Source organism: Nelumbo lutea, chromosome 5, assembly GCF_056320005.1.
Source record: "Nelumbo lutea isolate HS-2025 chromosome 5, American lotus-T2T, whole genome shotgun sequence".
Taxonomy (NCBI): domain Eukaryota; kingdom Viridiplantae; phylum Streptophyta; class Magnoliopsida; order Proteales; family Nelumbonaceae; genus Nelumbo; species Nelumbo lutea.
The window spans coordinates 73598728-73615581 of NC_142688.1; the positions used below are offsets into that span (position 1 = coordinate 73598728).

The window sequence follows — 16854 nt, forward strand, 5'->3', positions numbered from 1 at the left end:
TGACAACCCTCTCTCTACACTTCTCTTCAGTGATTGGGACAGGTAATGGAATTTCTGATGTAGGAGAACCCATCTCACTACTCTCTCCTAAGAAGAAATTCTATTATAGTAGGGTACATCCTCAAAGAATGTGACATCCATAGAAACAAACCGTGTCCCCTTGAGTCAAACTAGAGATGTCTTGATGAGGCCTATAAATCGTTGCTATGTTATTTTTTTGACCATAAGTGTTGTACAACTTTTCCCAAATCTTATGGGCTGTTGTATAGTGCTGAGCGGTCCTTGCAATTCTGGGAGTCATAGAAGTTAGCAACCATGACACTACAGTTGCATTTTCCCTACACCAAGTTCTATAACTTGGTTCATCTTCCTTGGGCTCCTTAATCTTCCCATCAATATGGCCTTCAGTCCATGACTCACTATGGACCATCTTGCTAAAATGACTCATTCCCTATAATTGTATTCATCTAATTTTACATTAGTTATTTGTACCATAGGATTTCCAAGATGAATAACGTTATCAACAGTCTTGGAACTATTAGATGAGACTTCACTTGGGCTGGAGGACATCTTGAACTCACCCAAACTGATATTTAATTAGTAGAACAGGTCAAACAACACCTCCCTTTGCTCGAACTCTAAATATAACCTGGGCAGAGTGCACGCGGATCTGCTGGACTGATACTACTTGCAGCCCAGAAGCTATACCTGTTAACTAGGTCTCTCTAGTAGTACATATAACTACTCCAGAAGTTCTTGGCCTCCCTGCACGTACCAGAAACTATTCTGGGCCTCGGAGATTTTTCCAAGGGAAGAACCCTAGAAACAGCTTCAGCTAACCACGACCAGCAGTAGAGTTCTTTCTTGTTGCTCCAACAATAAAAAATGAAAACTTAAGAAGAGAGAGGAGGTGAATAAAAGAGTAAGTGAGCAGAATAATAGCAGGTTATTGCTCTGATACCATGTTTGTATTCGGAGAGTTGGAGAATAGGACGACACACTCTAACTAGCCCATTAAAATGATATTTATATTAGGACAAAAATAATACATGAGATGACATCTTTACTCCCATTAACACTTAATAACAGTACAGCCTAACAGAATAGAGAATGCTATAACATAAATGGGCCGAAGCCCATACTATTAAGTCCCACAACAAGGGGGAGCCATTCAATGATCCTGAAAGGTATAGGAGATTAGTTGGCAAACTTATTTATCTCACTATTATTTGTCCTGATATCTCCTTTGCTGTAGGGGTTCTAAGTTGGTTCCTGCAGAATCCCACAGTCATTCACTGGGGCGGTGTTGTAAGAGTATTGAGATACCTGAAAGGTGCTCCAGGCTGAGGATTACTATACAAGTTAGGGGGAGAATTAATCTTAGAGGGATATTCTGATGCAAATTGAGCAGGCTCCTTGATGGATAGAAGGTCTACTATTGGGTACTGTACCTTTAGTGTGGCAATCTCATTACTTGGAAAAGTAAGAAACAAAGTGTAGTTGCTAGAAGTAGTGCTGAAGTTGAGTATAGAGCAATAGCCCACACCACTTGTGAGTTGACATGACTGAAACATCTCCTTCAAGAGAGAGAGGTATTTTTATAGGGAAGCCTATCAAGTTGTTTTTTGATAATAAAGCCGTTCATATTGCTTCCAACCCAATTTTCCATGAGAGGACCAAACATATAGAAGTTGACTGTCATTTTGGAAGAGAAAAGGTGACAAATGGTGATTGTGACTCCTTATGTCAAGTCAGAAGAATAGATGGCAGACTTGTTTACAAAAAGTTTGTGTCGTACTAGGATGGATTATATTTGTAACAAGCTGGAGCTTTATGATATATATGCTCCAGCTTGAGGGGGAGTGTTGAAATGTTTGCCTACAAGGGCATTTTATTCCTTTTCTGTAATCTGGTATTTCCCCTGTTAAGAATCACTTAATAGGGCATTTTTGTAATTTATGCATATTATAATGAATAGAACTACAGTGCGGGCCGATATTATAATGAAACCTCCTTTTCTTCCTCCTTTTATTTTCTTCTTGCTTTCAACTGTGTGAGAAAGGTTTCCCAACCTTTTTCTTCCTTTTTCCTCTTTTTTTTTTCTTTTTTATTCATAAGTTTTGTAGAGAATACTGATGTGGGCCCCACTGCAGTGGTCCCTACTGTGTTCGTAGGACAGCATGTGTAGTTATTTGTTCCAGTTATAGTAGTGTCAGTTTGAGTCAGATTGTTAATTCAGTTGTTATTTATTTCAGCTTTTATTTACTTTATTTATTATGTAAGTACTAAGGACAGATGTGTCCTTTCCATTATGTACTAAACATAACCTATAAATAATAAGAAAGTGGCGGCGGCAGATCTGTAAGAATCTGTCCCTCCTTTCAACCACTTGTGTTCTCCTGTTTTTCTTCTATTCTCTTTCATTTTCTCTCTTTTTCTTCTGTTTTGTAAACCTAAAACCTATTAGGATTCAAAACTGATTATAGTCTTGATATTCTACTTGGTATCAGAGCCTATCTAGGGCTTCTCATGTGTATCTAGTCCAGCCGACCACATGAGGACTAGCTAGGGCTGGAAGCTTTGAAGAAGTATTCGGTGGCTGAATCTTCGAGATTACCAAGAGTGGTTCGCAGCAGTTGAAGACTTGCCACAGCTTGCAGAGAGTTGGTAATTTGGAAGAAGCAGCAAAGGTTAGGGTTCAGGTAACCCTAGAAGACAGTAAACCGAGGTACATAAGTAAGTTTTTTTTTATTGAGTTTCAGAGATTGCAATCAGTCGAGATAGGTTGGACCTATCTAGAAGTAGGGGCCGAACTGTGTTCAAGTTTGTTTCTAGGGTTTGACTTGCTGAACTGTGTTTAAGTCTGTTTCTAGGGTTTGACTGTTGGGTCGAACCCCTTCCCTCTCAGAGGTGATTGGTTTTTAGGTTTTCATATTGCCCTACGACAAGTCCCACTTGTGCGGACTGCTTGGAGAGTGCAACTGAGCACTTATTTCAGACCCACAGTTGAAACCCTAATTTTGCTCTCACAACAGTGGGCCCCACAGTAGTGATTTCAGAAAATAGCATCTCAGATTGACGGGCTGCCTGGTACTGTGCATGCCGATTGATTTCAGGTCAGATTTGAGTTGATTCCTTGCCTATACTGTGATATGCGATTGATTTCAGATCAGATTTGGGTTGGTTTCAGATCAGATTTCGGATCAGATCAGATTTCAGATCAGATCAGATTTGTGTTGGTTTCGGATCAGTTTTCAGACCTGCTTGTTTGACTCTGTTTTCTGGTATAGTGACTCTAACAGGTTGTAGCCACTGAATCTTGATCAAAGATGGAGTTTAAGGGTCAGGGAGAAAGTAGTTTTGGAAACCACAGTTATGGTAGTGTATCTGAAACCGGGTTTCAGATTACAACTATGAGATTTGATGGGTCAAATTATTTGGAGTGGGCTCAATCAGCCATTATGGCTATTGGAGGAAGGGGAAAATTGGGTTACCTCTTGGGAGATGTGAAAGAACCTTCCAATGTGGATCCAACATACACCAAGTGGGTTCAAGAGAACAACTATTTGGTTATGGCGTGGCTGTGTAATTCTATGCAGCCACATATTAGCCGAAATTACTTGTGGGCAAAGACAGCCAAAGAGATATGGGATGTTGTGAAAGAAACCTATTCCCAACCCCTTAATGTTGCCAGAGCCTATGAACTGAAGTGTGAGGTGAATAGCCTTAAACAAGGAGAGAAGCCAGTTTCTGTCTACTTCTCTACCTTGAAATCCTTGTGGCATGAGATTCATGATCATCTAGAGACCCTTGAGTGGGAGAGTCCCAAAGATGCACAGACTCATAGAAAGCAAGTCAAGACGAATAGGGTATTTGAGTTTCTGGCTGGTTTGAATTCAGAATATGACATTGTGCGACAACAGATATTGACAAGAGATAGTGTGACCCTTTCTCAAGCATACTCCCTGGTGCATAGTGAAGAGACCAGTAGGAAAGTTATGATGCAGCCTTAGCCCTCTTTCCCAGCCTTGACAACTATTAAACCGAAGCCAGGGGGTGACTCAGAAAGGGACCGTAAGAAGGAAGATAAACGGGATCTGGTATGTGAACATTGCAAGAAACCCAAGCACACAAAAGATACTTGTTGGAAGCTACATCCTCACTTAGTCCCAGCAAAACTAAGAAATAAGAAGGGTAATGCTCATGTGGCCGTGAACACTGATTCAGCATCCTCATCAGGCACATCCCTAGAGACTTTAGCTACTGTTTGGGCTGCCCTAATATAGTTGGAAAGGAAGTTGGGAGTTCAGCTCAGCCATCTCAGTCACCATCAACTCCTGCCACATCTGCATTTGCACATTCAGGTACTCGAGCCTCAGCTTACCATGCTTCAGCTCCAGGTAATACTGACCACTGCTGGGTAATAGATTCAGGTGCATTTGACCATATGACTAGCTTGCCATCTTTGTTCACTTCTTATCACTTGTCCTCTGGCCGAGATAGAGTATCCATTGCTGATGGCTCTCTTGTTCCCATTTCGGGCAAGGGGGACATCAAGCTATCGGATACTATCTCTTTATCTTCTGTCTTGCATGTTCCTAAGCTTGATACTAACTTGTTTTCAGTTAGAAGTATTACCAAACACATGAACTGTTCAGTAACATTTTTCCCTGACCGATGTGTTTTTCAGGATTTGGAGACGAGGAAGGTGATTGGGACTGGCCGTGAGACGAACGGGATCTATCTGCTTGGAGAGAGTTCTCGTCGAGAGGAGTCAGTGGATAAGAAGTCTTTTGTTTCCTAGTCTCTGAGTTCAGTTATGCCAAAGCATAACCGATTAGGTCATTTGTCTTTTAAGTCTTTGAAGAGTCTGTTTCCTGTTTTATTTGAGTCTGTTGAGTTATCAAAGTTGAGGTGTGAGAGTTGTGAGTTTGCCAAACATTGTAGAACCTCTTATTCTTTAAGTAATAAAAGGAGTAATTCGTCTTTTGATATTGTGCATACTGATGTTTGGGGGCCATATCATATCTCTTCTATGGGTGGGTATATATATTTTCTACTGTTTGTTGATGACCATACCCGGTTTTCTTGGGTCTATCTTATGCGTTCTCGGGATGAGGTTCCTGCTCTGACCCAAAACTTCCATTAGATGGTTCTCACTCAGTTTGGGACCAAAACCAAAGTCCTTAGATCTGATAATGCAAAGGAATACTTTGCTCAGCCATCTCAGTCACCATCGGCTCCTGCCACATCTGCATTTGCACATTCAGGTACTCGAGCCTTAGCTTACCATGCTTCTACTCCAGGTAATACTGATCACTGTTGGGTAATAGATTCAGGTGCATCTGACCATATGACTAGCTTGCCATCTTTGTTCACTTCTTATCACTTGTCCTCTGGCCGAGATAGAGTATCCATTGCTGATGGCTATCTTGTTCCCATTTCGGGCAAGGGGGACATCAAGCTATCGGATACTATCTCTTTATCTTCTGTCTTGCATGTTCCTAAGCTTGATACTAACCTGCTTTCAGTTAATAGTATTACCAAACACATGAACTGTTCAGTAACCTTTTTCCCTGACCGATGTGTTTTTCAGGATTTGGAGACGAGGAAGGTGATTGGGACCAGCCGTGATACGAACGGGATCTATCTACTTGGAGAGAGTTCTCGTCGGGAGGAGTCAGTGGATAAGAAGTCTTTTGTTTCCCAGTCTGTGAGTTCGGTTATGCTTTGGCATAACCGATTAGGTCATTTGTCTTTTAAGTCTTTGAAGAGTCTGTTTCCTGTTTTATTTGAGTCTGTTGAGTTATCAAAGTTGAGGTGTGAGAGTTGTGAGTTTGCCAAACATTGTAGAACCTCTTATTCTTTAGGTAATAAAATGAGTAATTCCTCTTTTGGTATTGTGCATACTGATGTTTGGGGGCCATATCATATCTCTTCTATGGGTGGGTATAGATATTTTCTACTGTTTGTTGATGACCATACCTGGTTTTCTTGGGTCTATCTTATGCGTTCTCGGGATGAGGTTCCTGCTCTGACCCAAAACTTCCATCAGATGGTTCTCACTCAGTTTGGGACCAAAACGAAAGTCCTTAGATCTGATAATGCAAAGGAATACTTTGCTCAGCCATTGACCTCCTACCTTCTTAGCCATGGAGTTATTCACCAGAGCACTTGCCCTTATACACCACAGCAGAACAGTGTTGCCGAAAGGAAGAATAGGCATATCTTGGAGGTGGCTAGAAGCATTATGTTTACCTCCAATGTACCTATTCACTTCTGGGGTGATGCTATCCTCACGGTAGTTTATCTCATTAATCGAGTTCCTTCCCGGGTTCTTGATATGAGAATCCCCTTTTTCCTTCTATACCCAGACGAGGAGTTGTTCATTGTTCCCCTTAAAACCTTTGGTTGTACCTGTTTCATTCAGCTTCTCGGGCCTCATCATTCCAAGTTTGAACCTAAGGCCTCCAAATGCATTTTCCTTGGTTATGCACAAACTCAAAAGGGTTATTGCTGCTATGATCCGGTTTTAGGGAAACGGTTTGTCTCCATGGATGTCACCTTCTTTGAGGAGACACCCTATTATCCTAGGGTTTCTCCTCAGGGGGAGAACAGTGAGAGTGGGGCTGTTTTGAGTTTATTTCCTTAGGGGGAGAGCAGTGAGAGTGGAAGTGGGGCTGGTAGAAGTGGGGCAGGTTTGAGGGGGGCTGTTCCTTTACTTATTCCACTGGATAATGAAGGCTGTAGTGGTGAGGCTGGTCAGAGGGAGCCGGAGTTGAGAGTCTATCACAGGCGATGCAGGCAGGTTGATCCTAGTCATCGACAGTCCCGGCCAGCTCCAGTTCCTTCTGCGGTTCCAGATCCAGAGCCTCCTGAGATACCTCTCACTGTTGCCACTTCCCCTTTTGTGGATGACCTTGATCTCCCTATTGCCTTTCGCAAAGGGAAAAGACATTGCACCACCTCTACAGCTCACAGCATCTCACAGTTCTTATCCTATGATCGTTTGTCTCCATCTTACCGGTCCTATCTCACTTCCATTGCCGATGTCCCTATTCCAAGAACAGTGCAATAAGTCTTATCAGTTCCAGAATGGACAGATGCAATGCAAGTCGAAATGGATGCCCTGTTGAAGAATAATACTTGGGCACTGGTTGACCCACCAAAAGGAAAGAAACCGGTGGGATGCAGATGGGTGTTCACTGTGAAGCATAATGCTGATGGCTCTATTGAAAGGTACAAAGCCCGACTGGTTGCAAAGGGGTTCACTCAGACTTATGGTATAGACTACTTGGAGACCTTTACCCCAGTATCCAAGATGACCACCATCCGAGTTCTGTTATCCTTTGCAGAAAATCATTCTTGGCCCCTGCTTCAGATGGATGTTAAAAATGCCTTTCTGAATGGAGACTTACAGGAAGAGGTTTACATGCAGTTGCCTTCTGGATTCTATGATACAGAGACAGGTAAGAAGGTTTGCCGACTGAACAAGGCATTGTATGGTTTGAAGCAGTCACCTAGAGCCTGGTTTGATAGTGAACAAAACTGAAGAGAAGAGAGTTGAGGGTTCGACAATGAGGGTCTGAGAAGAGGATTTCGAACTCACACTCAGCCCCCTAACACTGTTTTATTAGAAATACTTGAATAATTACAAGGAGGCCCTTAGTTGGGTAAGAATTTACACAGAACTTAATATTGACAGGATGGACCCAGAACAAAGCTCATTACAGAAAAGAAACATAAATAACAAGAAAGAATAAACAACCTATGGGCCATTCAACTCATATTCTCTACACTCCCCCTCAAGCTGAGCATAGATGTCAATCATGCCAAGCTTGCTGGTATCATGCTGAAGTTTTGCCTTGAGAATGCCTTTGGTGAGAAAATCTGCTAACTGTCCTTCAGATGTGATGAAAGGAAGACACACTTCACCCGAAGAGACCCTTTCCCTAATGAAGTGTCGATCAACTTCAATATGCTTGGTTCTATCATGTTGCACTGGGTTGTGAGCAATGTTGATGGCAGCCTGATTATCACAGTACAACATCATTGGTTTGTCATATTCAACTCCAAGTTCTTCCATCAAAGATTTTAGCCATAATAATTCAGAAACCCCATGTGCCATGGCCCTGTATTCTGCTTCAGCAGAAGACCGAGCAACAACCGTTTGTTTCTTGCTTCTCCAAGAAACAACATTACTAGCTACCAAGCTACAATACCCAGAGGTTGATCTTCTGTCATCAATGTTCCCGGCCCAGTCAGCATCGGTGTAGGCTTCAAGTTTCATATGTCCATGCTTGGCAAACAGAATACCCTTTCCTGGGGAGCCTTTCAAATAACATAGGATTCTCTCTGCAGCTGCTATATGAGTGTCTCGGGGAGCATGCATGAATTGGCTAATGCAACTGACTGCATATGCAATATCTGGCCGAGTCATGCATAGGTACAAAAGTTTCCCAAGAAGTCTCTGAAAGATTCCTTTGTCTTCTAACAATGTCCCTTTTGAGGCTGAGAGTTTATAACTCATATCAATAGGAGTAGCAACTGGTTTAGCACCCATCTTTCCAGTTTCAGAGAGTAAGTCAAGAACATACTTCCTTTGGGAGATAAGAATCCCGTCCTTGGATCGAGCCACTTCTATGCCAAGAAAGTATCTCAATTCCCCCAAATCTTTAATCTCAAACTCTATATGTAGAAAAGATTTTAGATCATGAATTTCTGAGGCATCATTACCAGTCACTACAATATCATCTACATACACAATGAGGTATACTGCCAGAGGTCCACTCCTCTTCACAAAAAGAGTATGATCGGACTGTGTCTGCACATAATCAAAGTTAACAAGAGCTGTTCTAAATCTCTCAAACCATGCTCTAGGGGACTGTTCTATTCCATAAAGAGATTTTTTCAGCCTGCATACCTTCCCTTTCATATCAGTTCCATACATCCCTGGAGGAAGAGACATGTAAACCTCCTCATGCAACTCACCCTTCAGAAATGCATTCTTCACATCCAATTGATGAAGGGGCCAGTCAAAGTGAGTAGCTAAAGATAGAAGAACCCTCATAGATGTCATCTTGGCAACAGGTGCAAAAGTCTCTAAATAATCAATCCCATATGCCTGTGTATAGCCTTTTGCAACCAGCCTGGCCTTGTACCTTTCAATGGTGCCATCAGCTCTGTATTTGAAGTAAAGACCCACTTGCAACCAACAAGATCCTTCCCTTTAGGCAAATCCACCACTTCCCATGTGTCTTTCTTGAGTAGGGCATCGATTTCAGATCTTATAGCCTCCCTCCATTCTGGAATCTTAAGAGCTTCAGACACAGACTTGGGAATGCAGTGTGCAGTGCACTTCCGTTTTCCTTTTCTAACAACAATGGGAATATCAAGGTCAGGAAAGGATGAATCTAAAGGTGCTGAAACAGTATCTGTTGTCTCTTCTGTGACTAGAAGTGTATGAGGCTCAAGTGTTGTAGGAGAAACAACCTGCACATTTCTGGATCTTTGCCTGTGATACACCTTGGGATTGAGGATAGGACGAGGAGGTAGAGAACTGGGCCAAGGAGAATGGAGCGACTGATCCACCCTTGATTCATTTAAAGGAGAGGCAGACACATCAAGAGACTCAACAGGGACAGGAAGAGGAAGAGCAAACACCTGTGTCAAATTCTCCCCATGTGGACAATGTCCTTCTAGAGAGGAACCATAAAAGGGGGAAAGCTCATCAAAGGTGACATCCATTGAGACATACCGATTGCCAGACTTTGGATCAAAACAACAATAACCCTTTTGTGTTGGGGAATAACCAAGGAAGATACACTTTTTAGCTTTGGGTTCAAATTTATGCCTTTGGACACTTGGAACATGTACATAACAGGTGCAGCCAAAGACACGAATAGGAACAGGAAAAAGATCCTTGTCCGGATGAAGAAGAGTGAAGGGAGACTTAAACCCCAAAACCCTGGATGGCATGCGGTTTATAAGGTATGTAGCAGTAAGTACAACATCACCCCAAAACCTGGTAGGAACATGTGAGGCAAATAAAATACTTCTTGCAACCTCAACAATATGCCTGTTTTTTCTCTCAGCAACCCCATTCTGTTCTGGTGTCCTAGCACATGAGCTTTGATGAATAACCCCCATGTCAGAAAGATAGCAGGATAGGTTTTTCTCAAAGTATTCTTTTGCATTGTCCGATCTGAAGATCTTAATCCTGGTATCAAATTGGGTTAGAACAAATTCATGGAATTGTTTTACAAGTCTTGGAACTTCATCATGAGATTTCATCAGGAATATCCATGTGAACCGTGAAAAGTCATCAATAAACAGGATAAAATATTTATAGCCACCCATGGAGGGTAAGTGGTAAGGTCCCCACACATCAGAATGCACAATATTAAAAGGAACAGAAGATCTTTTATTGCTCAAAGGATAATTGCTTCTACAATGCTTTGACAATTCACGAGACTCACAATGTAGACTGGACAGACTAATTCCCTTAAATAGTTCAGGGAATGGATGACTCATGGCAGAAAAAGACAGATGACCAAAACAATATTGACACAACAGAATCCGATTAACAGACTCTGAAGAGACAGATCCAAGAGCAACATTCCCAAGATGATCAGTGCATTGTCCCGGAGTATCAAGCAGGTATATTCTGTTCGCCTCATGGCCACTCTCAATCACCTTTTGAGACTCCAAATTCTGAAAAACACAGTAAGAAGGAAAAAAAGTTACACAATAGTTTAGTGACTTGGTTAAACTATTCACCGACAACAGATTTGTATTTAGTTTAGGTACATGAAGGGCAGAAGGGAGGTACAAGGAATTCGTAGCCTTGATGGTTCTCTTACCAGAGATAGGGGCAAGTGAACCATCAGCTAAAGTGATTTTATCACGTCCAGGAAGTAAGTCATATGAAACAAACAAGGTAGACAGATTGGTCATTTGGTTAGAAGCACCTGAGTCAATAATCCAAGGAATCTTGAGATTACCTGAAGAGGTAGCATGATTGGTAGAAGCCCTTATACCTGAATGAGCAAATGTTGAAGTAGTAGAATTTCCTGAAGGGTTGGATGGAGAGGTCACATCACTCATATGTCTGATCATCTTCCCAAACTTTTCATATTCTGCTCTCATGGCTGCCAACTGTGCAGAAGCAGACATCTCTTCACTATCTGGCTCGGCAGCTACATTTGCACTTCCTGATCTTTTGCTATCATGTTTTTTCTGAAACCAAATGGGAACAAGATTAGGATGTAACTTCCAGCACTTGTCTTTGGTGTGCTTTGGCTTCTTGCAGTACTCACATATAACTTCTTTCTTTCCTGTGCCACTAGAAGTTCCAGCATTACCTTTAGGTTTAATCCCCATATTGGCAAAGTGATCATTAATATCAGCCCCTTGAACCTGAACAACCCTTCTGCTCTCTTCACTATTCACCAATGCATAAGCTTGTGACAAAGAGACACACTCCTTGGAAAGAATATTTTGTTTTGTGATATCATATTCTGGGTTTAGTCCAGTTAAGAACTCAAAAACCCTATTCCTTTCAACCAATTTTCTGTAGGTCTCTGCATCATTGGTGGTGTCCCAAGTTACAGTTTTTATTAGGTCAATCTCTTGCCATAGGGACTTAAGGGTTGAGAAATATACAGCAAGAGGTTTCTCTCTTTGCCTTAAATTCTTTACATCACTTCTCAATTTATATGCCCGGGCCACATTGAGTTTTTGGGAATAGGTTTCTACAACACTGTCCCAAATTTCCTTTGTTGAATTCATCCATAGGTAGTGTTGACTGATTTGTGGCTGCATTGAGTTCACAAGCCACCCAATGACAGTGTAATTTTCTTGCATCCACTTCTCGTAGGATGGATCATCTTCTGGGAGAGCCTTCTTACTACCGGAAATGAACCCCCACTTTCCTCTACTACATACATGAATCTTACTAATTGTGACCATGCCAGATAATTAGTTCATCTAGTTTAATTGTGGTCCAAATCAATAAGGAGTCACTTGGAGTCCCCTGAACCAGTCCATATTCAGCACCACTTTTGTTTTCAAACTCTGAGGAGTACATCATGTAAACACTCCAAATATGATTTCAGATGACTTTTACAAGTATACTGAATAAGGACAAGCAAGAACAGAGTTCAGCCGACCACAAGAAGGCAATAAACTGAGTTCAGCCTTCAAGAAGTAAAATAGAAACTTCTAGATACTCAGCTGAAGTACCCTTTTCAATTCTAGACTTCAAAGTAAATACCACTTGGCACTCAGCCGAAGTACCCTTTTTACAAACACAGTGTGGGCAATAGAGACAACCCCACTGTCAAGAGAAAAAAGGCCTCAAGAGCAGTTCGTACAGCCCCCCAATAACAGCCAGATATAAGCAACAATCCACAGCCTTGTTACAGGGATGTTTCGGCTGTTTGACAGTCCAATAAGGAGTGAAAAAACAGCCCAAAAAATTTCTGGGTTAAACCAGATTCAATGGCAGCCAAAGGTAGTACAGAACAACCAAAGCTTTTGGACAGTTCAACAGCCCAAACACAGTCAAAAGCAATACAGAACAACCGAAAGAAAACTAAACCCAGAAATCTGAGTACAACTTACAGTTTTGAACCAGAAATCTGAGTACAACTTACAGTGTCGAACCAGAAGAAAACTGAACCCATAAATCTGAGTACAACTTTCAGTTTTAAGCTTCAACAGAACCGAACTGTTCCTCTTCCCCTTTTTTCTTTTCTCTGATTCTTCGTGGCCACCGAACCACTTCTCCAAGAGATTCAAGTCTTGGGCACTTCCAATGACCTCCAAGAATCCGGCAACACGAGTCAAGCTTCCAGCCCTAGGATACCGAAGTTTAGGTATGTTCTGATACCATGAAGAAAACTGAAGAGAAGAGAGTTGAGGGTTCGGCAATAAGGGTCTGAGAAGAGGATTTCGAACTCACACTCTCTCAACCCCCTAACACAGTTTTATTAGAAATATTTGAATAATTACAAGAAGGCCCTTAGTTGGGCAAGAATTTACACAGAACTTAATATTGGCAGGATGGACCTAGAATAAGGCCCATTACAGAAAAGAAACATAAATAACAAGAAAGAATAAGCAACCTATGGGCCATTCGGCCCATGTTCTCTACAGATAGATTCGGATTAGCCCTTGGAAAGTTAGGTTATGTACAGGCCCAGTCAGATCATACACTATTCATCAAAAGGGTGGAGTCCTCTCTGACACTACTTGCAGTATATGTTGATGATATTGTGGTGACAGGAAATGACAGTCATGAGATTGAGTCCCTCAAACAGCTCCTTCATCAAGAGTTTGAGGTGGAAGATCTTGGTGCACTACGGTACTTTTTGGGTATTGAGGTTGCTAGATCCAAGTAGGGAATTTTTATCTCTAAAAAAAAATGTTCTAGATTTGTTGGCGGAAACTGGAAAGTTGGGTGTTAAGCCGGCTGATACACTCATCGAACAAAATCACAAGATTAGTGCAGAGGGCGGGGAGCCTCTTGAAGACAAAGTTATGTTCCAACGGTTGGTTGGAAAGCTCCTATATCTCTGCCTCACTCGGCCGGATATCAGCAATGTAGTTAGTGTTGTTAGCCAGTACATGCACTCCCCTAGGACTTCTCATCTTCTTGTGGCAGAGGGAATATTAGCATACTTGAAGAGATGCCCGGGTAGAGGTATACTGTTCAAGAACAATAATCACATGAAGGTGGAAGTCTATACAGATGCCGATTGGGTTGGGAGTGTTGATGACAGAAGGTCTACCTCTGGATATTGTGCCCTTGTGGGAGGTAACCTTGTCTCTTGGAGGAGTAAGAAGCAGAGTGTTGTTTCCCGCTCCAGTGCTGAAGCGGAAGCGGAATACAGGTCAATGGCTAATGGAGTGGCTGGAATCTTGTGGCTGAGGTCATTACTTGAAGAGTTGGGTATTGACTATGAAAAGCCCTTAATGCTGTATTGTGATAATCAGGCAGCTATTAATATAGCCCACAACCCAGTGCAGCATGACAAAACTAAACATATTGAAGTTGATCGGCATTTTGTGCGAGAAAGGGTCACATCACAAGAAGTGTGTCTTCCGTACATCACATCTAATATGCAGCTCGCGGATATCCTCACCAAGGCTGTACCAAGGAAGAAGTTAGAGACAGACCTATCCAAGTTGGGAATGATAGATATCTACTCCCAACTTGAGGGGGAGTGTAGAGAACACTGATGTGGGCCCCACTGCAGTGGTCCCCACTGTGTTTGTAGGACAGCATGTGTAGTTATTTGTTCCAGTTATAGTAGTGTCAGTTTGAGTCAGTTTGTTAATTCAGTTGTTATTTATTTCAGCTTTTATTTACTTTATTTATTATGTAAGTACTAAGGGCAGATGTGTCTTTTCCATTATGTACTAAACATAACCTATAAATAATAAGAAAGTGGCGGCAGCAGATCTGTAAGAATCTGTCCCTCCTTTCAACCACTTGTGTTCTCCTGTTTTTCTTCTATTCTCTCTCCTTTTATCTCTTTTTCTTCTGTTTTGTAAACCTAAAACCTATTAGGATTCAAGACTGATTACAGTCTTGATCTTCTACTAGTTTTAATAGTAACAAAAATTACAAAATACCAAGGAAAACTATTTTTGGCTAATCCTAAGCCCAATACATTACATTACACTGAAGCCCAGAAAAATTGATCCCTATTGACCCTATGTTTGGCTAATGTATCAGAAGAACAGTTATCCGTTCTTCTCACCCATTTGAAATTAGATTCTATCTCCATTGGTATCCATTTAATTTCCCCCAATGCTTGTCTATAGACCCAATCTCCTTGCTGTAAAGGTTTAGCCAGCTTACTACAGCTGTTATCTCTGCCCTTTAAAGGAGTTTTCATATCCAACTGGACCTGAATACATTGCTAAGATATTACCATTATCATGTCTGAACATACTTCCTTGCCAATTAAACTTCCTTCAAATATTTGATCTTTATGCTGCTTGGAGAACTCAAAAACTAGCCTAGAAGTTTCATGCGTACAGCCAACAGAACACCTTCATACCATCAACCAGCACTCACAAGTTTCTTGATTAACACTTTCAGTCTTTATTTTTCGTTAAACACATGGTACTGTTTTCAGTAATATTCCAACCAACCTGCTTTATGCACCATTGAACTGTCATTTACCTTCAATTCTTTATCACTATCACCACCGGCCACCATGTCTATTTGAACTGTCAATTAGAGGAACTTAAAGCACAATGGTGAACACCTTGTTCTTTAGTCACAAAAAAAAAACAGATCTGAAACCTTCTTAGGAGAATGGATTCAGATCTATGATATGGTGTCTTCGTAAAAGAATAAGAAAGAGAATGAAGTGAAAAGGCGATCGCCTAGGTTAATTCTCTGATACCATATCATAAATCAGAAGACCAGCTATATGATGATGAAAAGGAGAGAAATTAATCTTCCACCTGCAGCTGACATCTATTTATGTAGAACTCTAGTACAAATCAAATTTAGCAGACTTCCCTTAAATAACCTTTGTAAATAGAAATGACCCTGCAGCCTACTCCACTGCATTGTTCCCTACTTCTAAATAACCATAGAACCTTGCCCACTGTGTGAATGAGACAAAGATATTCTGTATTCTGTCTGCATTGTTGTCCAAAGTAGGGTTCCTAAGGAACTGAATTCAGCTTTTGGTGGCCTAGCAACCAAGGGCTAGCACTTCTTCCATCCCATCTCAAAGATTTTAAAGACCAAGAATTACAGTGTAATTCTTTGCCTTGGGGGTTCAGACCTCAAATACAGCTCATTTCTGTGATAGAATTTGCTGATGGAGCTCAAATTGTTGTTGACATTTTATTATGTTATTGTTTTAACCTTTAGCTTATCACAGGTTCCTGTCCGGCATCTAGTATTTATGGTTCATGGTATTGGCCAAAGGCTGGAAAAGGCTAATTTAGTTGATGACGTTGGTGATTTTCGTCAAATCACAGCAAGTCTTGCTGAGCGACACCTAACTTCATATCAGCGTGACACTCAGAGGATTCTCTTCATCCCTTGTCAGGTAGAAAGGCTTCTTTTCTTCCCTTATTATAATTGTTTTTTTGGGAGGAACAAAAGATAATTACTATTTACAACTATCTGGAATTTGGAAATCCTTCTCAATATCATATCAGTCTAGCACATGGCATGTTCAATAACAATAAGAATATGACAGAGCATTTGTGCAACTAGTTATTGTCCTGCAGCCTGCACCATAGATGTTTGAAGTTTTTTATGACATTATTCTTCTTTAGTTGGGATAAAGCTTAGATCATGATGATGATGATTGCATTATCCTTCTTTCAGAGGTTCAGATTGTTATCAATGTCAAGCAAAAACAATGTTCTTTAGGTTTTCTTTTTACCTTTTTTACCTTTCCAGTAAAGAAAGAAGTTGCAGATTTTTTATGGGAGGTAATATCAAAGGAGTAAAAATGAAAATTGGTAAAAAAAAAACCAAGTATACATATGTATCTTGCTTACTGAGTATGCACAGTTTTTTCTCCTTATAATATATATAGTGATAAAAAGTACAAAATCTCTAGTAGCATCTCTAGTTAGGATTTAGGAAGTTTTCAAGGAATGCTTTCCAGCAGCAGAGTGGCTGCTGTTAAAGCACAATTCATCTGCTTACATTTCCAGAAGTACTGTGATAACAATCTGTTGAGGGCCCGGGAATAGGATCTCGTCACGGGTCGGTCCACGGGGAAAACCTCCTGTTTTCCCTTGTTCCTTCCTGCTCGTGATGAACCTATCTTGGCACCTTTGGTGATTTGTCCAAGAGATCACCAACTC

General features: G+C 41.2%; 1 protein-coding gene across 15 annotated transcripts in view; it reads left to right on the top strand.

Moving 5' to 3' along the window:
• The window catches only part of SGR2 (shoot gravitropism 2 (SGR2)), a 135340-nt gene that overhangs the window by 39608 nt on the left and 78878 nt on the right, over positions 1–16854 (top strand). For all 15 annotated transcript variants that reach the window (XR_016099463.1, XR_016099462.1, XR_016099461.1 and 12 more), the window contains one exon: positions 15912–16082. Coding sequence is in view for 12 of the 15 variants with exons in the window: in XM_088945919.1 (XP_088802045.1) it covers positions 15912–16082 (171 nt within the window). In the remaining 3 variants the exon portion in view is untranslated. The remainder of the gene's footprint in view (positions 1–15911; positions 16083–16854) is intronic.